Below are 25,721 nucleotides of genomic sequence, written 5' to 3'. Positions count from 1 at the left end.
TCCTGCTGTGCGTTTTTATCAGAGTTTACTGGAAAACTAATCAAAATCTCTACAAACTGTATTGAGCAAGCACTGGCGAAAAATATTTCTTGAAAGCTAGATAATTATGATCTGAAATGGATGTTACGGTTGATTGTTTCAATCCCTTCCCGTCTACCAAAACTTTACTGAAAACCTATAAATTGTCTGCAAATTCCTCAGTCTGTAACAGGCTTAAGATATGAAATGCAGGCACTAGTGATGGAACGTTCTAAACTGATAAATATGAAATAAAGGGATTCCTTTCATTTCTTTGCCCGCTCTTGCAGTTACCTTAGCAGGCCCAATGGACAGATATGGGACGTACATATCATCAACCATGAAAACAAAACAAAAAAAACAAACAAAAAAACAACAAAAAAACACGCAGTAGTGCGGTATTTTTTTACGAAAATGAAAATCAGCTTGTGATTCACCTGCCTAGAATTTTATCACAAGTTTACGACAGCTTCGGATCAAAGATGCCAGACTTATTAATGCTATGTGACTTCATATGACGTCATAACTAACAGAAAATCTAATCTGGTAGACTAAGTTCAGGGTTATCTATGCAAAGCAAAAAAAGTTTTGATATGTCTTATTGCAACAAAAACCCAAGGAGTGTGGCATCCACCTCCAGGCTAAACTAGCTAAGGTTAATAAAACTTGGGCTATTTTAACATTGTCGAAACTTTTGTATGAAGCTGTTATATCTAGTTAATTGATCTCATTAGGTATATTTGTTACCATGGAGACGTGCTGATAGTGTCTCCATTTGAATAAAAGGCGTCTGGATGCCAAGGGCTTCGACTTATTATAAATAGCGAGAGAAGCTCTAACATCTCTTGCTGAAATTAACCAGCATACTAAAATGGAATTGTACTATCAGACAGAAATCTCACCAACATGCTACACAAAGGCCTGGATCTTTGGAAAACAAGAGTGGTTACCTAGCTTTCTTTTCAAAAGTGAGAATGAGAGATTTTGAAAGAGAATGTCGACGAGTGCAAATACTACTAAAACAAGAAACAAAACTTTGTTACGCACAATTTCTTTAAAGATCGAGGAACGTTTCTCGGAGCATAAAGTAAGACTATCGCACTGGTCTAGTCTACTCACCTAGTTTTGAGAGTTTACTTTTGTCTGTCAAATTGCATTTATGCTGCCATTGACACAGCAAATGAGGGATCCATTTGCTGTATCTTAAAGAGGTGATATTTTATTAATGTCTAAATACTGCCAAGAAAGAAGTCTCCCTTGAAGTCTAAAATAGTGAGTTAAAGAATTTTTAAACTTTATAGTGCTCAGCAATGATTCTCAGTTATGTTAGCTCTAACTTCTACACTTTCTGAATCGGGTTCTAGAGGAACTAAAGAACTGGTATACACCGTGCAATAGGAAAGGTTAAAAGGGCTATTCTAGTTACCTAGCTCCTTGTTAGTATTATAAACTCACACTGCTTTACAGGTGTATGTCTTGAATTGTCTCATGCACCGGGAAATCAGCGACTGTCAGAAGCGAAGAGAATTCGGTTTGTGTTCCTTGGTGACACTTTTCGTTGCTGATTTTGGCGACTGGACGATTGTCATCCTGCTGGTCCAAAGCGTGATCATCGCCTTGTTCACCTTCCTCGAGAGTAACATCAAATGCTCCACTGTCTTTAACAGCCGTACGAAGTGTAGTCATTTCAAAGTGTCCCGTTTGCAGCTGGGTTTTCAGGACGTTTTTCCCAACCATTCCTCGAATTTCTCCTTGCAAATCGACGAGAGGGAGAAATAACGCCAGACAGCAAGAAAAGGAGCAATGAGGATTTTTACGCCACTCCTTGAAGTAGTCATAGAGGTGCAAGGCATACTGAACTGAGAACAAAACGAAAACAGAAAATTCGATGTTTTTGGCACAGCCCGTGAGATATCTAGTACGTCAACGGTGGCAAAAATTTCACAGTTTCTATTCTCCATTAAAAATCATTGTCACATGTCTAGCATCGCACTTTCAAGAGGGTCGCAATGAGATTAGTCGTCAACCGTCCAAAAGGATAAAAATTAACTACCTATCGCCAAATAAGAAAAACTAAAATAAGCGTCAACTGTCTAAGCAGTCAGTCATACTTAGTTGTCAAATGTCTCAAAAATGAATCTACTCGCAAAAAGGCTAACACAAAATAAATCAATGCTGTCAAACAGTAGTAATTAGATGTTTGCAAGAAATTTCGATGTAACGGTTTAAAAAAACTTTTTTGCTAAAAAAGATCGTTTGCTGGCTAATAGCAGTTTTTATTACAATGACTGATCGTAGAGACCTAATCGCGGCGTGAAAGGTACCACTTGTCAGGCAATTAATTTAAGTGCCTAGGCTTTGTGTTATTTACGCAAGCAAACTACATTTTCGATAACACTAAGATAGAGTGCAACTTTACCCAGAAAAAACAAAATAATTTTGATAGGTAGTCTATGTGCCAGCCCACCGATTTGACCTGAATTTTGACGTGAAGCAACGTCGTCGAGGCGTATAATTTTGAAAAATTTGATATAAAATTGAGGTTTTAATTACATGCGGCTATGGCAACGCTAAAGTACTTCTAAAAGATGGTATATTAATATTATGGGGTAGCTTACACAACTATGTTTAGCTTGCTAGCCCTATAAAAAAAATGTAATTGTAGGGTCTAGTTTTGCTCTTTAAGGGGAAAAATAGGTAAGGCTACCTGGACAATAAAAGAAAAATTCAAACAATTTCTAAGATACAATTTCGAGCAAGTTGGTAAAGACCTTCATCCTGACAAAGTTGGAGAAAACCGTGCATAGGTTGCATAGGTATTGTTACTTTTATATACTCCAGTAACGTTACCGCAAGACGCTCTTAAATCCTGACAGGAGCACGACAAATTATAATTCCTTCCATAGAACTTTAACTACACTCTGAGACATTGTTTTAACTTTTGTTTATAGAAAAAGATGTATCAGTTCAACACCGTGACAAGCTTTCCGATTGTTCTTTGGCTGCAAAGTGGAATATGCACCTTATTTCCCAAAAATAGAGCTATAGCAAACCTTTTTTTGGTTTTCAAAAGCTTTGAGGTGCTTCTATCAGACACGACCAAACTTTTAGCGCTACAGTGAAAAATGGTCTTTTTGCGAATTAAATTTCTAAATAATTTAAACCTTAAAACATCAAAAAAAAAATATTGAGTTTTCTAACAATAAGAATCTAGATGTAAAGACAGTGAAGAATACGAAAGCGCGAAATATATTCTCGATATTTCGCTTTTGCTAAAATCCCATGTAAACGTTGCAGTCTTGGTAGTCCCAGTGTTCCAGAGCTTTAGATCTTGAACTGTAAAGATCCAAAGGTTCAGTGGGCTCAAGAATGCTCCGGCGCAATAATTTTTTTCCCATACCATGCAACCGTTTCCATGTTTTTCCGCACGCTCCATTTACAGGCACTGTTAGGTAGTTCGCCCCAGACGTCCAGAAAGGCTTACCTGACAGAAGTTACATATGCAATTCTGACCAAACTACTTGAAGTTGCAAAACTCGCGTAAATCAGTAAAGGGATTATTCTTGAGACAAGTGACTTTCTTCGCCAATGCGCTACTATTTAGTCGACAGTACTATTGATTGCTACTTAGGCCCACGCGCATGGGCCCTGGGACCGACATGACCGGGCGTGTACATACAGTAAGCAGTGTGTGGCGTGCTCAACGTGTTCGAGCTTTGCTCGCCCGCTTTGGAATTATTCTTCATTTTATATTGGTATATAAGTCTTAGCCATCACCTTGCGATCTTGCTATAATCTTTTGCTTCACTTGTTGTTTCTGCCGTAGAATTAGGATACCATTTTGTGCACTTTTCCGTTTCTATGCGGCCACAGACTTATTTTTTGTACCGCGAGCTAGCCATGTTTTTTCTCCTTAGTCTTGTTTCTATGTCTTGGATTCGCCTGTACTTCCGTTAGTTTGCACATTTTGTATTTCTTGTAGTGTCCTTAGAAAGTTCCACCGCCAGGGTGAGCTTGTTTTCAAGTTTACTCGCTAGCTTTAGTTTAGATCACCTTGGCTCCCATTTTGATGTAATTAGAATTTGTCTCCGGTCGTGATGACCACATGAGGTTTTGCATTACATTTGTTTTTTAGAAGTTTATTGTTGGATGCAGTGCAGCCTCCAAGTTTCCTGTTTCCTAGCTTTAGCCGCTGACATATATTTCACAAGCAAAACCTCGTATTTAGTTGAATCATGTCCTAAATATTAATTTCTTCAATTTGTATTAGGTCCTACTATATATTACAGCGTTGTTAAAGCAAAACCTATGTCTTATATGCATTCTTGGACCTGTTCTCCCATGACATATCTAAACAGAGGAGACAACTGTATACATTAAAATTCATTTCGTCGACTGAATTTCCCCCCTACCCTTCATCGCCGAAATTTAACTGCTGACCAACAAATGACAACTTTAGAGTTCCTGTCCATAAAAATGGAAAATAACTCGGCAAGGGTCGAAAATTCGATTTCGCTCATATTTTTATGGTAGATGGGCTAGGGCATGACAAAAACTACTGGATAGTTTTTTTTTTTTGGCAAAATATCCTTTTATTTCAAAGAAACATGCAAATTACCAACTTCCGTTAAAATTGTCATTTGACGCACCATTTTATTAAGCAAGTTTGAGGGCCTCGCATGCAAAACCACATCATTCTTCCGTCTTTAAAACACTCAAATATTTTTGTGCATTGTTTAAATGTGTACTGGGTTGATTTTAGGAAATGTTGCGTTGTCTTTTTGGGTGCAAAATAATGAAATTTCGAAGACATGTATTTAATTCACTTAAAAGTACTTCGTGAATATAATTAATTTTCACCATGTGCGAAACCTTCTTGAATTGCAGAAGGATGGTCTACAGATTCCTGTAAAAAATTTTTGGGGCAAATGATTGTGAGAGACGCGAGAGCTTTTCAAAGTGCGTCAAAAGTGCAAATATTTGACCATTCCCTCGTCAAATTTCGATTCACGGGTCAGACGTATATTTTAACATGCGCCGCATGACTTGACCAATGTTAAGTTGAAATAGACACAGAGCTGATAATTTCGAAATGTTCTAACCTTATTTGATGTAAAAGGCAGGGCCAAAGCCGATTTGACGTGTTTCTTTCAGCATTCGTTGCACATAAAGCAGAAGTTTGCTTTTGTTTACATAACGTCCGATGTATATCGTCAACTGTCAACTTATTTAATGATCGAATACCATGAATCTGTGACCCTCTTTCGACACACATGATCACCGCTGCATCTAAGACAGAAACGGCTAAGTAATTTGTAGATAGTTGCTTGCTTTGCACCGCACCAAAATACTACGTTTGATCATCATGGTTTGATGGCTTGAATCCTTGCTTGCAGCGGTTCCTTGTTCGTCACGCAATGCTGTCATCCCATTTTAGGGGGTAGGGGTAGGACAATTTCTATCCTAATACATAAGGCTTCGTAAGGCTTAGAACCACTGGAAGCACGCAATCGTGTTGAGTGGGAAGAGATTGAATTAAGAAATGAAAAGAATGAATAGTTTACCGTTGCCCCAGTTGTTATTTTTTACTCTACCACCGCTACCTACATGCCCTGCGTAATAATGTAACGCTAAACTCATACCTAGGTTTTTTCGTGCTGTGCAATGATTTTTGGTTTACATGTAATACAGTGGGCTACCCTCGGGTAATTGAGTGGTGACCACTTAATGGGGCTAGCCGCCTAAATAGAGGTTGGTGTCAGTACCTTGAATATTTAGGGCTAGGGTTATAAATTTCGTGGTGACCATGGAGTCAGTTCAAGTCAGTCATGATAGACGTGTATTTGAATTATCACTCGTCATGCACCTTCAATTTCAGACTCTTATCTGCCATCGACCTTTCCAAAACAAAGTTTTTAAATTTTGGGTGGCCGGTTAATAGGGGTAAAGACAATAATTAAACCCTTATCGGAACGACCAAATGGTGGTGGAGGTAACCGGTCAATAGTTGTTTTATTTACAATATTTTACTGACAATAATTTTGGACTGTATTGACAGTCCTCTATTTTCTGTTACAAACATGCCAATGCCTCGCTACTAGGCAAACTAAATACTCCAAATGAAATGGCATGGTTATGGCTTTTTACTCACGTAATTACTAATTAAATTTAGTCTGTTTTTCTCACGAATTAAACACGCTGTGATTTCCTATTTTTATTTCAGCTAGTTCTTGCTTCATTGATCTATAATTTGTTTTATGGCAATTTTTAAAAAAAAATTCTAGTGAGTACAGGCACTAGCTTTATCAGCTGTTGTCTGAAACATCAGAACGTACAACAAACGTGATTTGGACCGAGGCCACGTACACTATAGAATACGATTATATAAATATATACATATTATTATATATGAACAAACAGATGAACAATGATTAAATTGTTTCACTTATCCTGAGAGTGCTCTGTACAAAAGAGATCAAAATGTGTAGCATATGCCGTGACAGCATTGCGTGAAGAACAAATAACGGCTGTAAGATTGTGCTGCGTCGACACGCTTATCGGCAATGGTCAGCAATTTATCAAACGTAATATTTTGGCGCAGTGCAAAGCAAGCAACTATCCACAAATGACTCAGCCGGTTTTTACTTAGATGCAGTGATGTTCATATGCGCAGATAGATGGTAACAGATTCATGGTATTCGACCAATCATAGGTTGACAGTAGCCGATGTACATCGGACGTTAACCTTGTGTAAACAAAAGCAAACCTCTGCATGCGCGACGAGTGGTGAGAGATCGACTAGAAACACGTCAAATCGGCTTTGGACCTGCCTTTTACAACAAATAAGGTTAGAACATTTCGAAATTATCAGCTCTGTGTCTATTTCAACTTATTATAGGTCAAGTCATGTGGCGCATTCTAAAATATACGTCTAACCCGTAAATTGAAATTTGACGAGGGAATGGTCAAATATTTGCACTTTTGACGCACTTTGAAAAGCTCTCGCTTCTCTCACAATCATTTGCCCCAAAAAATGTTTACAGGAATCTGTAGACAATCCTTCTGCAATTCAACCACCAGAAGCTTAATCCATTTGAAGGTTTCGAACATGGTGAAAATTAATTATATTCACGAAGTACTTTTAAGTGAATTAAATACATGTCTTCGAAATTTCATTATTTTGCGGCCAAAAAGACAACGCAACATTCCCTAAAATCAACCCAATACACATTTAAACATTGTACAGAAATACTTGAGTGTTTTAAAGACGGAAGAATGATGTGGTTTTGCATGCGAGGCCCTCAAATTTGCTAATAAAATGGTGCGTCAAATGACAATTTTAACGGAAGTTGGTAATTTGCATGTTTCTTTGAAATAAAAGGATATTTTGTCAAAAAAACTATCCAGTAGTTTTTGTCACGCCCTAGTCTATCTACCATAAGAATATGAGCGAAATTGAATTTTCGACCCTTGCCGCGAAATTAAGAAATTGTCTGATTTTTACAGGCAGGCACTCTTAATTGTAAACAGTCGAAAAGCTTTATTTTAAAATGTCAACCGTCTGAAGTAAACCCCCATTAAACGCCCATCACAAGCTTAAGAGCTTGACTTTGCGCAACAAAACAATACTGATTTTTGTTACCGCCACCAGAGCACTTGTTTGCCGTGTGTTAGGATAAATTACAACATAGCCTTTAGCAAAGCGCGCGTTCTGATTGGCTAATACGCTCGATCTATTGTCCGTGGGTTGCACGCTCACGTAAGTTTGTTTATATGTACTTTTACTCGGAAATTTTGTCATTGATGTTTACACTTTTTAAAACATAATTCCTTTTTTTTAAAATAAAATCTAATAATTCTTCCGGAGATGAGGAAGATTATTCCTGTGAGCTAAGAAAGTTCGAGTTCAAGTCTTTTGCCGGACCTCCACCTAAGATATTTGAATCAGCTATACAAAGGCACTCGGCACTCGGAGAAGGACCAAAGAAAACAACAAACTGGTCTGTGTCAGCCTTTTGAGGTTAGTAATGCATAGCGGAAATTTGGACAGTTTCTTGAGTGCTTAGCAAACCTCCCAAGTGCATCCATAACTCGATAGTTGCACGCTGCTCGTTCACTCTGCTTGTTCGGCTTACATAAGTCAAAAGCGCCATAAACCGCGCGAAAATACTCATTCAAAAATCTGAAAAAGCGACACATCAAAATTCTTCTTGGATCGCGGCTAGTTTATAGTTTACATTTTCTCAATCTCGGGCAAACAAACAACTTCAAACTGTTCAGTTAATCTAAATATCAAGCTGAAAATCTTTTTTAAAAGCCATTTATGTGTTCAAGTTCAGCCTTAGACGCGCAACTGATCAAATATTTAAAACGAAGTGGAAAGGAAAACGAAACCCACAAACCTGTTATTGAATAAAGCATCTCAAACAACTCAAAGCCAGGGTGTTTGTTCGCTTTCTTCTCCACTCTCGCTTTTAAGAAACGTCTGGTTCCATATTGTCTTCTTTTTTCCGAAGAGGCCGTGAAGGACAGAGAACTCAGCCACCAAAAGATTCAACCATGAGCGGTTTGTTTTTAATTCTTCGGAAAAGTGATCCAAATCCAAAATCGAAATCTCGAAAATAGCTGTTAAACACTGCCACTTTGTTTCGCGACCGAGTTTGAGGAGAATGGGTCCAGCGGTTGTTGTGACGTCTACCCAGGAAGGTTAAATATCTCACGCCCTCTCATTTCCTTCAGGATGGTGCAATACACATTCGAAAAGTGCGCAGAAACGCCTTCCAGAAGTGCTATCGGCTGTTGAAGCAATATCCCAGTTTTGAAGAAAGACATACTGTACAATTTACTGGCGATGATCGGTCAATGGTCCCGGTACCATAATTGCAACTTAAGGTGGCTCCCTATAGTTTTTTGACCACACGCGAACTGATTTCGAAAAACGCGCGATGGCGCGAGTGCTCAAAACTCTTCGCGAACGTCGCTCGCGAGATTACGCAGTAAAATGCCGACAAAAATGGCGTCCACATTTTCGAAATTTGTTTTATCACAAAAGTTGCGTGAATCTCCTTTGGTTTCAAATTGTTTATCGACCGAATAGAAGACCCTACCCTTCTGTATTTGATTTAAAGGAGAAAAGGACGAGGTATGTAGGATTTTTAACCAGAGAAACTGATTTGGTCGATCGTCACGATCATCGCACGGAGCAAAACAAATATATTACCACACGTATTTGCAGTCTTTGGCGTTGTTTGTGGAGCAGACACAAATTGCCAAGTTACGACGGAAGAGGATTCCGCTAAATCTGGAATGAGCCAGGATGTTACTTCCCAACAACCTAAGTCGTGTAACGAGCTCGTGGAGCATGAATATGCCATGAAATACCAAACAACAAAAAAAGGTCGAATTTTAGCAGCCATAATTGCTCATTTACAAGATGCTAGCTGTCCATAGGGTAAGAATTCCTTGTTCTAAATTTTCCTCTCTAAAAATGTGTCATAATATTGCGAAAACTAGTTTTAGGTAGGACATACGAGCTAATCACGATTCTTTTCCGACTTGCACGCGCAAATGACGCCAGTGGGTCATTGATACGCATGCGCGCGTGGTCGTTTCGAGATTTTATGACGTCACAAAGAAACTAACGAAGGAAAAAAGCGCTTATTTTTCTCGTGTTTCCTTCGGTGAAATTTTGCGAAAGTTTTAGTCCGTGAGTCAGGCAGCCAAATTTAGGCTGTCGGTATCATTCAGGGTGAATAAGTTTCCTGGTGTTTTTTGAAAGGCCCTGCTATCGTAGACTTAGAAAATCCATGATAGCACTGGATCGATGGTAGCTCCTCCACGCTGACTGCATTTATTTGCACCCCCTCCCAAGCTATAGCACATTAGGCCCGAGTTAATGTTCAATTATATGCAAATACAAATGCTTATAGAATGCAATAAAATTAAGTGTGGAGACATAATTATACTTTTAAAAGTCTACATAATGTGTTTGAGAACATTTTGTTTAATACGCGACCCTGCAAATTTTGGTCAGCGGTTTGATAATTTATGCCATGTCTGAGAACTCTGTTGTTTGGTGTATGCGCCATTTTGAAAAGGCCAACTTCGTTAAGGTAAGTGTTTAAACTACTAGATATCTATCAGTCACTTAATTATTCCACAAAGTATGAATTTTATAAGCATTTTATTTTTTCTGTACTCTCAATTTTGAATGAAAAAGTTTGAAAAACTTTGTTTTGATTGCAAAATAGCATGACAAAGACGACAGAGCTAAGGCACACTAGATACGAGATGTTCAGTAAAACATAATCTAGAGTACAAACAAACAAAGAAAAACAGTCCACTTCTGTCGTGGCAATCAATAGCTGGAAATATCTTTAACCTTCTTCATAAAAACTCTAGTATTTTTTTAAAACCCTCCCTCCTTTATGCAAAAAACTCTTCTTCTCGGTTTTTTTTCGATAATTCACCTTTTATCTACTTGGAACGTAAATTGTACGGTGTCTTATAAGAAAACAAATCAGCTCCCGTTAAATCTTTTTTAAACCGTTTTAGAAATTAGCCTTTCAGTTCGATCTAAAGTTTGAAAATACTCGATCTATTACTGAGTGCTAATTTACTAGTGCATCTATAACGTATATGAAATCGTTGATATCATTTACGCTATTGCTTCAGAGTAAATAATAGATTTATTTAAATTCTCCATTTACTGAGCTTGCGTTTGCCATTCAGATTGAATGGAGAAGGACAAGCACTAGTGCATAATACACTATGCTGCATGTGATAAGGAGGAAGAACATCTTGTGTCACCAAAGGACATCAACTCTTGGCTGGCTTTGTGGAAATGCTTACCTGGAAATCGCTGTGGAAATGCTTACCCAGCTGCATCGTTTTCTAGTGGGACTGCTAGCTGGAAACCCTCAGAATGAAAAGCCATCAGAGAGAGTGTCAAATCTCATCCAGTAATTTGGTCAAGACCTAATATATGCTGTCACATGCGGTCAGCATAAGCCTCCCAAGCATGTGCTCCTTCCTTATGCTGTCAAAACATTAACTGGAAACACAGAGATAATCAGGATACTTAACAAGTCTAGCCACGGGATGACATATACTCAGCTTGAGGAAAACGACACCGCTTTGTTTCTACAAAAGCTGACATCAGGTCTGGATGAAAGAGTGTCACTTCCCGCCTCCATTAAGCCACACGTCTTCACAAACCTTGCCTGGGACAACATAGACAAAATCGAGGAGACCTTGTCAGGGAAAGGAACATCCCACCGTGTCAATGGAATAGTTGTACAGCCTAGAGTCTTCAGTCCTGATCCACCGCCGAAAGATCTACCACGCATTGACAAAAGGAAACAGAGGACTTTGAGCACACAACATCAACCCCAACTTGACGTATATGTCGCTGGCCCTCGTGTGGGACCACATCCCCTCAAAACTAAGGATGACTATGCTGGTGAAGCCAACAAAGCTGCGAGAAATGCAGAGCAGAAAAACATGCTATGGATCCTTGCTAGGCAAGTCAATTCAGACGTCCAAAAGGTGCCTTGTTGGACCGGATTTAACATCCAAACAAGGGATCAAGTTCAAGTAACACCAGATGTCGTAGAGTATCTTCCGACAATAAATGCTCCAGCAACAGAATTAACAACAGTGTTTGAGATCCTTAACCAGTCAGAGGATATCATGAAGAAACTTGATCTATCACCAATTGTCGTTGTCATGGATCAAGCACTTTACGCAAAAACAGCGGAAATTTGCATGGAAGCAAGACCAGTTTTCGAACATTATTTTGCGAATTGGAATATTTCACACGATTTGCGTAGCATTGGCTATCCTGGGGAAACGATTTGGAGATAGCGGTTTGAAGGACATCTTCATTGAATCACAGATAGTTGCTGAGGGCTCCATAAGTGGTGTCATTTATGGAAAGCATTACAACCGTGGCGTGCGGGCACACAAGTACGTGTATGAAGCACTGATGAAGTTAGCATGGACTGAGTTCATGAGAAGGCTCGAGAGCAGTGATCCCAATCATCGCATCACAGTGGCGTCTTTTCTTGAGCAGGTGGATACACTGGCTAATAATTTGGAGGAAGAGAGCTTAGACCAGCTGCTTCAATGCCCAGTCCTGCCTCAAGTGATGACTATGTGGAGAGAGTTCCTGAATCATCTTCGTCAAAGTAACGGTGAACTTTCAGCATTCTGGATGTCATATGTGGATATGGTAGAGGGAATAGTTCTTGGCCTGTTGCGAGCATCTCGTGAAGGTGACTGGATTTACATCTCCATTCCATACGAATGATGATCCCTTGGTATTTCGCCTATGACAAAGTGAACTATTCACGATACCTGACTCCCTACTTTGCTCAGATGACAAATTTCGGTGACAAAAATCCTGAAGTACAGATGGCATTCAAAGAAGGCAGTTTTTCCGTTTCGTTAGCTAGCAGAAATCCCTTTGGGAGGATTCTAGTTGACCAGACAACTGAGGTCACAGTTAACAAAGATACCCAGAATCCTGGTGGAGCCACACGCTTTAGTTTAAAACCTGCAACTGTTCAGCGCTACTACCTCACAGCAGAATACCGAAGTGTATTTCTCGGGCAGCTAAGAAACATGGTACAAGGATCCAACTCGGAAACACAGCACACAGAGCTTCAGTCATCAAGAATAGAGAGAGATGAGCTGGCGGTTTCGTCCATAGTTGACCTCATCCAAGGCTGGGTTAATCCATTTTCCGAGAGCCAAGAACTGATTAGCATTTCAACTGCAAGGAAAGCCCCCAGAGAGATTGCCACAGACCTGAAAACAGCACACGCGGTTGGTGAAAGATGTTACGCAAAGTTTAAAGACGAGAGGATGGAGAAAACTCCTCAAATCAGAAAATTCCATGACCCTCTGGAGACCAACAAACTTAAGACATTCAGCGACATGAACAAGAACAAACAGGTGCAAACCAACGACCGATCGATTATTTTGAAAGCAGACAGGTCCTTGTTTGGAAGAATCATAGTTATTGCACAAGAACGAAGCTTGCAGATGGATACCATCCTTTCACACCCTCTTGGACCACTTCCCTGGACCTTGTCAACTCCAGATGGCCCTCTGAGAAAGACAAACAAGGCCTCCCTGGCATCACTGTTACAGAAAAATGTTCAGTTCTCTGCGGAAGTCCCCGTAAATTCTGCTGCAGTTATTGATGGCATGTCTCTGGCACAAAGGCTAAAGGGAGATCAACTGACCTTTACTGATGTCGCTATGACTGTCCTGTCTATGGCAATGAAAGAAGGGATGTCGTGTAACAGAATAGACGTCGTATTTGACACCTACAAGGAGCTATCCATTAAGAACAGTGAGCGGCAACTGCGAGGTGAAGAGTCAGGACACCAGCTTGTTAACATCACTAGCACACAGATAGTTAGGCAGTGGAGGAATTTCCTGACAAGAGTGAGCAGTAAGACGAGTCTTATCACCTTCATCGTCAACGAGTGGAGAAAGGAAGCATGCAGACAGAAGTTGGAGGAGAAACTGTTGTATGCCAGTGCTGGTGATACCTGACATGCTACAGAATCACCGCGGAAGGTAGTGAGGAGGTTCCAACACTAAAGTCTCAACAGGAAGAGGCAGATGGACGACTACTGCTCCACGCTTCCCATGCAGCTAATGAGGGCTTCAACTCTGTTCTTGTCTGTTCGGAGGACACTGATGTATTTATCATGTCCTTGGCATTTAGCAGTGAGATAGGAGCTTCCCTGTTCATGAAATCTGGAACTCGTACACGGACAAAGGTTATTGACATTACAAAAGTTGCTGCCTCACTTGGTCCAGAAGTGTGCACATAACGAGCCAGACGTTCTTAGCAACCAAAAAACAGACCTGGGATCCCGTGGAGATGTAGAACTTTTAGTCCTACATCTCCACGGGATATCCAGTGGCTTACAACATTCCAGTGTAATCATATCCCTGTCGGTGATCGTTTATGTTCCACAAAACGCGTCAAGTTTTGCACGAATGTGTCATAATCCTAAAGTGTGAAATTATATTTACTGTAAGACAATTCCATCGTGTCAGAAAGATACAAAACATTTTAATAGACGGCAATTCGGGAAATCGCGCGACTGACGTGAGGAATTTTGATTAAAAGAAAAAATAACTTTGAAACAATGTGTTTTCTAGGTTGGGGCGCAAACGCCAGTTTAAAACTTAGACTTTTTGATACATTTCTTACTCTTGTAAAGCTACGGAGCACGCATAGATGTAACATTTTCGCCAATCTCAGTTATCAGTGTTATTCAGTAAGCGAAGTGACTATGCCCAGCAGCCCAGAAATGCTCGAGAGTCAGAAATGTTCTCAGATGTACCGCGGAAAGCCTCATTGAAACCTGTTTAGGGTATTCTCTGTATACATGTTTGTTGCTTAACGATTCCAAAAATAATCTGAATTTTCTAGTATTCGAATTCGAAGATCATGTGCACCGACACTTTGAAAATCAGTCAATGTTATGGGCAGTCAGGAAATTATCTCAAAAATGATGACAAAGCTCTCAAGAGCGATAGAAATCTCGAGTACATAATGCAATTCTTTACGACAAATGCCGAGCGATTCTGGAAACAGCACGACAGAAAAATAACTAACACGATTTTGTAACATATCCCGAGGCACTGAGGAACTGTATTGCATGAACTTCAGCCTGGATGAACCAGAAAAGGATATGTAAAATGTTCCTATCATGTCACGCACGACGGTAAAATCACTATGACGATTTTGTTACATATCCCGAAGCACTGAGCAACTGTATTGCATGGACTTCAGCCTGGATGAACCAAAAAGGATATGCAACATGTTCCTATAATGTCATGCACGACGGAAAAATAACTATGGCGATTTTGTTACATATCCCGAAGCACTCAGCAACTGTATTGCATGGACTTCAGTCTGGATGAACCAGAAAGGATATGTAACATGTTCCTATAATGTCATGCCGACGGAAAAATAACTATGGCGATTTTGTTACATATCCCGAAGCACTCAGCAACTGTATTGCATGGACTTCAGCCTGGATGAACCAGAAAGGATATGTAACATGTTCCTATAATGTCGCGCACGACGGAAAAATAATTATGACGATTTTGTTACATATCCCGAAGCGCTCAGCAACTGTATTGCATGGACTTCAGCCTGGATGAACCAGAAAGGATATGTAACATGTTCCTATAATGTCGCGCACGACGGAAAAATAATTATGACGATTTTGTTACATATCCCGAAGCGCTCATCAACTGTATTGCATGGACTTCAGCCTGGATGAACCAGAAAGGATATGTAACATGTTCCTATAATGTCATGGACGACGGAAAAATAACTATGACGATTTTGTTACATAACCCGTAGCGCTCATCAACTGTATTGTATGGACTTCAGCCTGGATGAACCAGAAAGGATATGTAACATGTTCCTATAATGTCGCGCACGACGGAAAAATAACTATGACGATTTTGTTACATATCCCGAAGCGCTCAGCAACTGTATTGCATGGAATTCAGCCTGGATGAACCAGAAAGGATATGTAACATGTTCCTATAATGTCATGGACGACGGAAAAATAACTATGACGATTTTGTTACATAACCCGAAGCGCTCAGCAACTGTATTGTATGGACTTCAGCCTGGATGAGCCAGAAAGGATATGTAACATGTTCCTATAATGTCGCGCACGACGGAAAAATAATTATGACGATTTTGTTACATATCCCGAAGCGCTCAGCAACTGTATTGCATTGACTTCAGCCTGGATGAACCAGAAAGGATATGTAACATGTTCCTATAATGTCATGCACGACGGAAAAATAACTATGGCGATTATGTTACATCTCCCGAAGCGCTAAGCAACTGTATTGCATGGAATTCAGCCTGGATGAACCAGAAAGGATATGTAACATGTTCCTATAATGTCGCGCACGACGGAAAAAATAACTATGGCGATTTTCTTACATATCCCGAAGCACTCAGCAACTGTATTGCATGGACTTCAGCCTGGATGAACCAGAAAGGATATGTAACATGTTCCTATAATGTCGCGCACGACGGAAAAATAATTATGACGATTTTGTTACATATCCCGAAGCGCTCAGCAACTGTATTGCATGGAATTCAGCCTGGATGAACCAGAAAGGATATGTAACATGTTCCTATAATGTCATGGACGACGGAAAAATAACTATGACGATTTTGTTACATAACCCGAAGCGCTCAGCAACTGTATTGTATGGACTTCAGCCTGGATGAGCCAGAAAGGATATGTAACATGTTCCTATAATGTCGCGCACGACGGAAAAATAATTATGACGATTTTGTTACATATCCCGAAGCGCTCAGCAACTGTATTGCATTGACTTCAGCCTGGATGAACCAGAAAGGATATGTAACATGTTCCTATAATGTCATGCACGACGGAAAAATAACTATGGCGATTATGTTACATCTCCCGAAGCGCTAAGCAACTGTATTGCATGGAATTCAGCCTGGATGAACCAGAAAGGATATGTAACATGTTCCTATAATGTCGCGCACGACGGAAAAAATAACTATGGCGATTTTCTTACATATCCCGAAGCACTCAGCAACTGTATTGCATGGACTTCAGCCTGGATGAACCAGAAAGGATATGTAACATGTTCCTATAATGTCGCGCACGACGGAAAAATAATTATGACGATTTTGTTACATATCCCGAAGCGCTCAGCAACTGTATTGCATGGAATTCAGCCTGGATGAACCAGAAAGGATATGTAACATGTTCCTATAATGTCATGGACGACGGAAAAATAACTATGACGATTTTGTTACATAACCCGAAGCGCTCATCAACTGTATTGTATGGACTTCAGCCTGGATGAACCAGAAAGGATATGTAACATGTTCCTATAATGTCGCGCACGACGGAAAAATAATTATGACGATTTTGTTACATATCCCGAAGCGCTCAGCAACTGTATTGCATGGACTTCAGCCTGGATGAACCAGAAAGGATATGTAACATGTTCCTATAATGTCATGGACGACGGAAAAATAACTATGACGATTTTGTTACATAACCCGAAGCGCTCAGCAACTGTATTGTATGGACTTCAGCCTGGATGAACCAGAAAGGATATGTAACATGTTCCTATAATGTCACGCACGACGGAAAAATAACTATGGCGATTTTGATACATATCCCGAAGCGCTCAGCAACTGTATTGCATGGACTTCAGCCTGGATGAACCAGAAAGGATATGTAACATGTTCCTATAATGTCACGTACGACGGAAAAATAACTATGGCGATTTTGATACATATCCCGAAGCGCTCAGCAACTGTATTGTATGGACTTCAGCCTGGATGAACCAGAAAGGATATGTAACATGTTCCTATAATGTCATGGACGACGGAAAAATAACTATGACGATTTTGTTACATAACCCGAAGCGCTCAGCAACTGTATTGCATGGACTTCAGCCTGGATGAACCAGAAAGGATATGTAACATGTTTCTATAATGTCACGTACGACGGAAAAATCACTATGGCGATTTTGTTACATATCCCGAAGCACTCAGCAACTGTATTGCATGGAATTCAGCCTGGATGAACCAGAAAGGATATGTAACATGTTCCTATAATGTCATGCACGAGGGAAAAATAACTATGACGATTTTGTTACATAACCCGAAGCGCTCAGCAACTGTATTGCATGGACTTCAGCCTGGATGAACCAGAAAGGATATGTAACATGTTCCTATAATGGCACGCACGACGGAAAAATCACTATGACGATTTTGTTACATATCCCGAAACGCTCAGCAACGGTATTGCATGGACTTCAGCCTGGGTGAACCAGAAAAGGTTATGTAACATTTTCGTATACTGTCACGTGCGATGGAAAAATAACTATGACAATTTTGTTACATATCTCAAAGCGCTCAGCAACTGTATTGCATGGACTTCAGCCTGGATGAACCAGAAAAGGATATGTGGCATGTTCGTATGATATGAACGAGCGAGGGGAAAATCACGATTTTGTTGTTGTTTTTGTCTCCTATAGTGTCACGCATTACTGAAAAATTATGTGGTTTTTGTAAAATATCCTGTAGCACTCGGTAACGTAGAAATACTGCGAGGATGTTTGCGAGGGAAAACCAGAGCGGATTTATAATATGTGGCTACATGGTGATTTTACTATATATCTGGATTCGTCTTTCAGAAAACTGGTGTACCATGGACTTCAGTCTAGGGTCTAGCCCACGAATGAAAATAGTGATTTAATATTTTAGTAGCTATCTAGTCCCCATACAATCTAAAAACATGAAAATGGGTGTAAGTTATGATATAAATAAAATACTAATCGGAAGACTTAGCTTGGTGCGTTTGACTTGTTGAGTTTTGAAGCTGTTGTCTTGATTCGATGCTCTGGGAGGTTGGTCACGGGCAGCGCAAGCTGAAAACACTTTCTGGTTCTCTCCGTCGTTCTTGGTTGAAGGAATTCATGTTTAAATCAATTGTGGCTGGCGGTTTCGTTTGGTTTTCAACAACTGTGTTATGGTTTAAGCGAAAACCAATCCAAATGTATAATCAGGGTAGCTCCTTTGTTTCCCTTCCAGTGAAAAGAAAACCCACGCGCCTTCTTTAACTCCTCAAGGCAAATTCGATTGGAAACTGGCTCAATTTCGCACAAATGCGTCAGAGAGACACCATATCTTCTAACTCAGAGGCACATCTCGTTTTGCGTCCGTTTTCAACGACCGATAACGGGTTCATTCGAAGTCGAAGTCTTTTTTTTATATGACCGCGCAATATTCCCGCGTTATGAAAATTTATTATAAAATATCAATTATGTGGCCAGATCATATCTGAAAATAACCAGGTTACTTTTGTACACAATTACTCTCACTGAAAGCAATTTTCGCTAACCACAGTAGAACCGCAAAAGTCTTGCGATGACAGCAACCTAACAGATAAATGACATCACCCCATAACAACCGGACCTGGCGAATTGTTGAGCTTCCGGTTAGCTCTGGCTCGTGATAAGGTGTTTTCGGAATGCATGCATTTACTGGGTGTGATACTGTGAGCGCATTTGCAGGAAAGGGAAAGGCACAAGTATTGAAGCTATTAAAGAAGAACACAAGGAGCCGAGAAGCGTTAACAGAGCTGGGAAAAGGGTGGGGCCTATCTCCTGAATTAACAGATAAATTAGAGGAACTTACTTGTCTTTTTTACTCTAGTAACACGGTCACCACGAAAGTCAATGAGCTGAAGCACCAGCTGTTTTGTTCAAGAAGAGGGGAGATAGAAAGCCACCAGCTTTCTCCTTGGAGACATTGTCTTGTGAAGCACGCAAAGAGAGCAAATTATCAGGTTGCCATATGGAAACGGTGTTTACAGAAAGACCCACAAGTTCCGACTCCTGTTGGACAGGGATGGAAGATTGAACATGAAGATGGTGTTGCCAAGTTAGTTGTTGACTGGATAGACGTAAAAGCAGCACCAGAGGCCATACTTGAGCTATTAGCGTGTAACTGCACTAAAAAAGTGCGTCGCCCCTAAATGTGTCCGTGTCACAAATGGCCTAAGATGCTTTGATATGTGCAGGCTTGCTGAATGTGAGAACCAAGGTTCTGTTCAAGAGATCGAGAGTGCCGATGATGACGATGGAGTGAGCAGTGATGAGGATTATTAAACTGAGCGCTTAAGAAGTTTCTGTGAATTCTCACAAGTGCTTTCTATGTATGCCAACTGGTAAATATAGAAATTAGGTCACGTGACTCATTTACTTAATGATATTCTTAGCTATACCCACGTTAAAGAACATCAGAAAGAACGTCAGAAACATTAAAAAGAGCAGGTTGAATTAAAGTGGATTGGAGTGCCTCGTAGTACAGTCTTACAATTGTCTGTCTGGTAAAAATGCCATTTTAAAGGCCCTGGTAACGTGTCCAGTGATGTAAACGACGGGATAAACAACACAAAAATATAAAAATTATATTTGTAAAGCAATGATACTTTTGAGTAAGTGTTTTGTAGATTTGGATGGACATTTTAAGCTAATGAACACACATATGTATGTCAAACCAACTTCAGCCTCGTTTCCATGCCAAAGTCGTGCTCCGGTCACGTGACTAATGAAATGAACCATTTGTAATTAAAAAATGTATGAGTGAAACAATGGTACTGTTGTGTATGTGTTCTGTTCATTTTGGTGGACATTTGAAGCTACTAAGCACACAACAAGCTTCAGCCTCGTTCCCATGCCTGAGCCACACTTTAAAGAGCACTGTTATCCACTAGCTACCATAGAATCATTGCTATCATGCTTTTCCCTATTATTTATGGTCTAATCTACTAGAAAACCACCATAAACCTTATTCACCCCGGATGATACCAGCCAGCCCTACTGGCTCACGGACTATTTGTATATTTCATGATATAGATGCCTTCTTCATAATATCATTTTTGACAAAATTTTATCCTAGGGATTTCTCTTTTTTGATCAAAATTAAGGAGATAAATAATTTTTGCGAATCTAACAGATAAACTTTTCATTTTTTTCAAATTAAACTATTGTCCGAAATCGTTTTGACATGACTGCCTAGTTTAAAGATATTATACCGAGGCGAACCCTAGAAAGAGAAGCAAATAGGTGGAAAATAGTAAAAAGATGGTTATCTTTACGATTGGATGTTACTATGGCAACGGTCTGCAATACACTCATACGAACGAAAACGAAACCCCAGGTGTGTTGCTAATCTTCCTTGAGAATGCCAGGGGCTAAAAACCAAAGGTGAAACAAGTAGTTCATACATTTTTAGTTCTTCATCCTTCTTCAGGTGAAGATACTGTTAATACTGAAGCGAGCCACCTTAAGCGATGGTTGATTTTGTCGAACCAAAACAAGCGAACTGAGTCTGTGAGAACCATTGAAGAACTCTCACTGGAATTTGTTCTGCAAACTTTTTATAGTCTATTTTTAATTTTTTTTTTCTGCTTAAAGCCGACAAGCAATTTGTAGAAGTGCTACCGTCAACCTATATCTTCCAGTTCCGCAGTATTTATAACATAGCCGGCAAAGTTGTGTGATCAATCAAGAAGCGTTGCGACCGATATACTGATGTGTAAATAGGTCGCAACTGTACGCCGCCAACCAGCAGTTACTTCTCTTTCGATTTAGATAAAAGTCGAAGATTAATCCTTTAGAATTACATGATAACAAAATGGTTAGTCTCACAGAGTTTTTAAAAGTTTGGAAATCAGCAGTGCGACAAACATTCTGTGCAATAGTGTCGAAAATATGACCGCGTAACATTATCTGCAGACCGCAAAGGGAACACATCGTTTTCGCTTTCCCGACAAATTTTGTTGCAAACTTTGAGAAAAATTTACATTGGTTATTTGAAGTTACGACTTTAAACGTGTGACAATGTGAAATCGGTAATTGTATGAAATGTTTCCTTCCGCCTTGCTTCCCGCAGCTTCAAAAATACAGGTCCGAACCATTATACGATTTTCAATCGATCGAAGCCAGTGTTTTGGAGGTTATCAAGTCTCGAGAACTGCAACACTTACGTCGCTCTTATAAACATGAAGAATTCCAGAAAGTAAAACTCAAACTGGATTTAATAGAGCAACCATATCCTGACAAAATACATTCTCGCTAAGGACAAATGTAAACGGGCTATAAACACGCGTGGGAATCTTGTGTTTAGATGACGAAATTACCATCCAAAGCAGTCCTTGAGTTTTTTTACCTGCTTTTCGTTTGCCTGCTCCTCCACTTCATATCTAGCTTTCCATTCCTAATATACAAGCAGCTCGTCCGCCAAGAAGTCTTCCCCTTCGTCGCTTGAAATATTGCAAATTGCTGTCAAAGCTCTATGCGCAGTTCACAGTTATCGAACGTGCTCGATAGAAGTTTATTTCGGATTCTTCCGAGTCGAAACTTAACTCTGATTCCAGTGACGAAAGAGAAATGATTCTGGAACAAAACTTGGACGTTTTTAGTCCCAAAATATATTGGAACGATTAGTTTTGTTTTCCATTTTCTCGAGCAAATACAGAGAGCTGACTGAGGCGGCATTGTGTTTGGTTTCTGGGTAGACGTCATCAGCAACCGCCGCCCCAAACTCCCTAAAACGCGGTCGCGCCACACTATAAGCTCGACTTTGAAAGGGCATAAAAATCGAGTATTCAACCAAATGAATTTTTTTTCCGCCCAAATGATTCGAATAACACGTGGATTCGTTTTAGCATTAAAAAAAAAAAAAAAAAAATTAGGGGTTAGGTGCACCTTAACTAACTTTTGAGAAACGCTTTTACCGGCGGCAATTTTCGTTTGTTGTCAGCTTGATATTTAGGGTAACCGAACAGTTTATAGTTGTTTATTTACCCGGGATCGAGAAAATGTAAACTCTAAACTAGCCGCGATCCAAGAAGAATTTTGATGTGTCGCTTTTTCAGATTTTTGAATGAGTATTTTCGCGCGGTTTATGCATGGCGCTTTTGACTTCATGTAAGCCGGACGAGATTCAGCATACACTATCTCAAAAGTCTCAATGTCATAAAAGAAATGGTAAACGTGCAGCGTGCAACTATCGAGTTATGGATGCACTCGGGAGGTTTGCTAAGCACTAAAAAACTCGGCCATCGCCTTGCGCGGCTCTTACGCTTCTTTCGTGCTTAGCAACCTCCCGCGTGCATCCATAACTCAATAGTTGCACGTTACACGCTTACCAATTCTTAACTAGTATTTGTAAGATTTAGATGTATCATGGTATCCAGTAACTAGGATTCGATCCTCATAGACCTACAGCACTGTAACTAGACATAGCAACACTACTAGATCGATGTTTATCGACCAATTTCACTTTCGGTGAATAATGAATGTACATGTACTAGTGAAATTAAGAGTCTTCCCCAAAGTTAAAAACAGAGGAAAAAAACCGAACAGCACAAACAAATAAAAATATCAAAATAAAATAAGCATTAGCATTATCTTATATAACCTGTGAATATCTAGATCCATGAGACTCGAACCCAGGCCAACAGATTGACTACCTAGGTCTTTGTATGGCCAAAGACATACAACTTTCGAACTGGGCATTTGATCTCGTGGAAGGGTGGCAATTTAGATTAATCATCATACGTATGTTGCATCGTTTCTTTATATCCAAATTTATAGTAACAATAGAGTCTTACCTACTACTAGGCCAATCACCAACGAATTTGCAGCGAACACCAGTATCTTGAATAAGAGTGCGTCAGTATCAGCATCCAACGACCCTGTCGTTATATTTTCGGCAGGAATCCTGCTCACCGCTCCAATCACCAAGTTAAAAACTGTCACGGCAAGAGAAGTCGTCATCATTCTGTTCTCCATCACGTCTTGTAATGGCTTGACCCAGGCGAAAAGGATCCCATACATCCCAGTGATGACCAATGCCAAACCGATGTAGGACCTACTCTCTTGTCCCACAAAAATAAGACCGCATGTCAGGATCACTTTACGAGCCGTTTCAACCAGTTCCCAATACCACGAACGGGTTTTGTAATTTACAAAGAGGAAACCCATTCCAGAGATCATTTCTTGATTGGAGGCCCGACCCTGTGATCTCTCTGCATCTTTTTTGGTCAATGCTACTCTTCTCTGTCTCCAGGTGGCGATGAATGCGGCAGAAGGCAGAACAAAAACGTAGGCAGTACAAATGTATGTTACGATAAGGTAATTATTGTACTTTTGACCTTGGCATGACACGCTGTAATCTGCTTTCAGGTACTTGGAACACAGCTCTTCCTTGTCATCCCGGCAAAGTTTCCTGCAGGCCAGTGGAAGGACATTGGCTGTCTTAGAACACGTGCTGAGGTACGTTACGTACAGGAAGAAAAACATATTCTTGTATACCAGCTCTTTTGATTGTGAGACTCTTTTAGACTTTTCTTCGTCCTCCAGGTTGTGATTTCTGAGGATCATAAGCTTATGCACTCCGTAAGCAATGCCAGCAATGCAAATGACACCAGCATTTACTGCCATTATTGCAAAGAGGCTTCCAAAGGCATCCAAGCGCATTTCGGGGAAAAGACAATGGACAGGTGCTATTTGCAGCACATTCAACTGAAGAAATCCTGAATACTTCGCGATATTTTCAAGAGAACCTGGCCATTTTATGTACGAGAAGGAATCCAGCAAACCGTGCGTGACCTGATAAAAGCCAATTACGATCTTGAGCTTTGAAAAAAACGTATCCATAAGACGGCCTTCTCCTTTCTTCTTAATTTTTCTTCGGCTCGTCCACACCAAAGCTGCGATGATAATTAATACAATGACCAGGGTTATGGACAGCTGACCAGCAATCCATTTCTTTGATGGGCATCGTGTGCAGATTTTGAATTGTTTAAAGTGTCCTGAACTGCAAACGCTGCAAAGTGGACCTTCGTATCCATTCTCACACGGGGAATCTAAATCCCCCTTGCATGATTCCTCAACTGGGCACTTATAAGGCGTTGGTATTGCATACGGGTATTGTACATGGAAAGTATCTAGAGTTGGTGAAGATGCCAGGAGATTTTTAATGAAAACTTGGTAACGATTTTTGTGAGTCTCATTTCGCCATTCCCACCAATGACCAGATTTCAATGAAGCATAATCATCTTGGCATTTCAGTCCCCCTTGACCACACTTGAAACATCCTTTGAACATGTGGGTTCGATATTGGCCTTTTAAGCATTTACAAGCACGATGTCCAGCAAAGAAGTCAGTTTCTGTACCTGTTGGAGATTTAGAAACAATATGTCATTTCTTAATGACACCATGTTTAACATTGTAAATGATGATATTGAACAATGTAATAACTTCAATGAAAACCTTTCCTGGATAACCACGCGCGGTACGGACCAAGTTTGGTCACCTTTCACAATAAAAATAATGGGGTTTTGTATACACTGTTCGTCAGTTCTTGATCAATTACCTTTGTCAAGAGGTTATTTTGACCGGTTGGGAGGAGTTTTAGTGGCCGTTGCCGTTGTGGAGAGGTAATGACCCTGGTAGAGAGGTTAAAACAAGAGCGATGTGATGGACTCTTGCCGGGACCAAATAAAGTAGCCGCTGTAGTATGTGGCTGTAAGTGGAGGTTCGACTGTATGTTAAAATCTATTCCTGGTTATTTACTATCATTGAGTAGTTAATGATCTCTCGACGATCTGTCGCAGGGATCATAGAGAGATCTTACTGTCTTAAAAAGTTCAAGGCTAATTATTAGCTAAGAGATGTTTGGGCAGGACTTCTAGGTTGTCGCTGTCGAGTAAAGTGATAATGACGTTTGCGAACTGAGCTTGGGCTACGTGTTGTCTAATGAGCACTAATATTGAGTTTTTATCCGTCAACTTGGTCTTATCTCTCCCACTGCATAATAACGTGACGCCATACTAAAAAAATACCTATGAATCAGAATTATAAAATTTTGTGGGATAACATTACACAACCGAATGAGGTCCATGCAAAGAAACTCGTATGCAGAGGTGCCGATAGGATGCTGGTTTTACTAGGTATCGGTTAAGTGACCACAGCTTAAAGTCATCTATGCGTGAGTGAAGCGTAATCATCCATTTAACAGTGATTAAGATAGTAGAGGGATTATCTAGACAGTCCACCTTACCTAGAGGACATGA

The 25,721-nt window shown here is 40.1% G+C and overlaps 1 protein-coding gene and 1 pseudogene across 1 annotated transcript; one reads left to right on the top strand and one right to left on the bottom strand.

Moving 5' to 3' along the window:
* Positions 1-1,479: 1,479 nt before the first annotated feature.
* Positions 1,480-24,821, bottom strand: LOC145494255 (uncharacterized). Its single transcript, XM_081473705.1, has 2 exons — positions 23,256-24,821; positions 1,480-1,877 (listed from the first exon to the last, which is right to left on the bottom strand). Exons 1-2 carry the CDS (start codon positions 24,751-24,753, stop codon positions 1,480-1,482), a joined length of 1,896 nt encoding a protein of 631 aa, XP_081329831.1. The 5' UTR covers positions 24,754-24,821.
* LOC145495296 (uncharacterized) lies at positions 11,998-13,852 on the top strand (annotated as a pseudogene).
* Positions 24,822-25,721: the final 900 nt, after the last annotated feature.

This window comes from Orbicella franksi, chromosome 8 (assembly GCF_964199315.1).
Source record: "Orbicella franksi chromosome 8, jaOrbFran1.1, whole genome shotgun sequence".
NCBI lineage: Eukaryota > Metazoa > Cnidaria > Anthozoa > Scleractinia > Merulinidae > Orbicella > Orbicella franksi.
This window is presented reverse-complemented; position numbering and strand designations above follow the sequence as displayed.

What these genes read in the sequence shown, in the direction of transcription:
- LOC145494255 (XM_081473705.1), bottom strand. Translation starts at nt 24,753, where the DNA reads ATGTTCAAAGGATGTTTCAAGTGTGGTCAAGGGGGACTGAAATGCCAA. An exon ending in GGTGATTGGCCTAGTAGTAG is followed by an intron (nt 1,878 to 23,255) that starts GTAAGACTCTAT and finishes TTTTGTTCTCAG; the next exon opens with TTCAGTATGCCTTGCACCTC.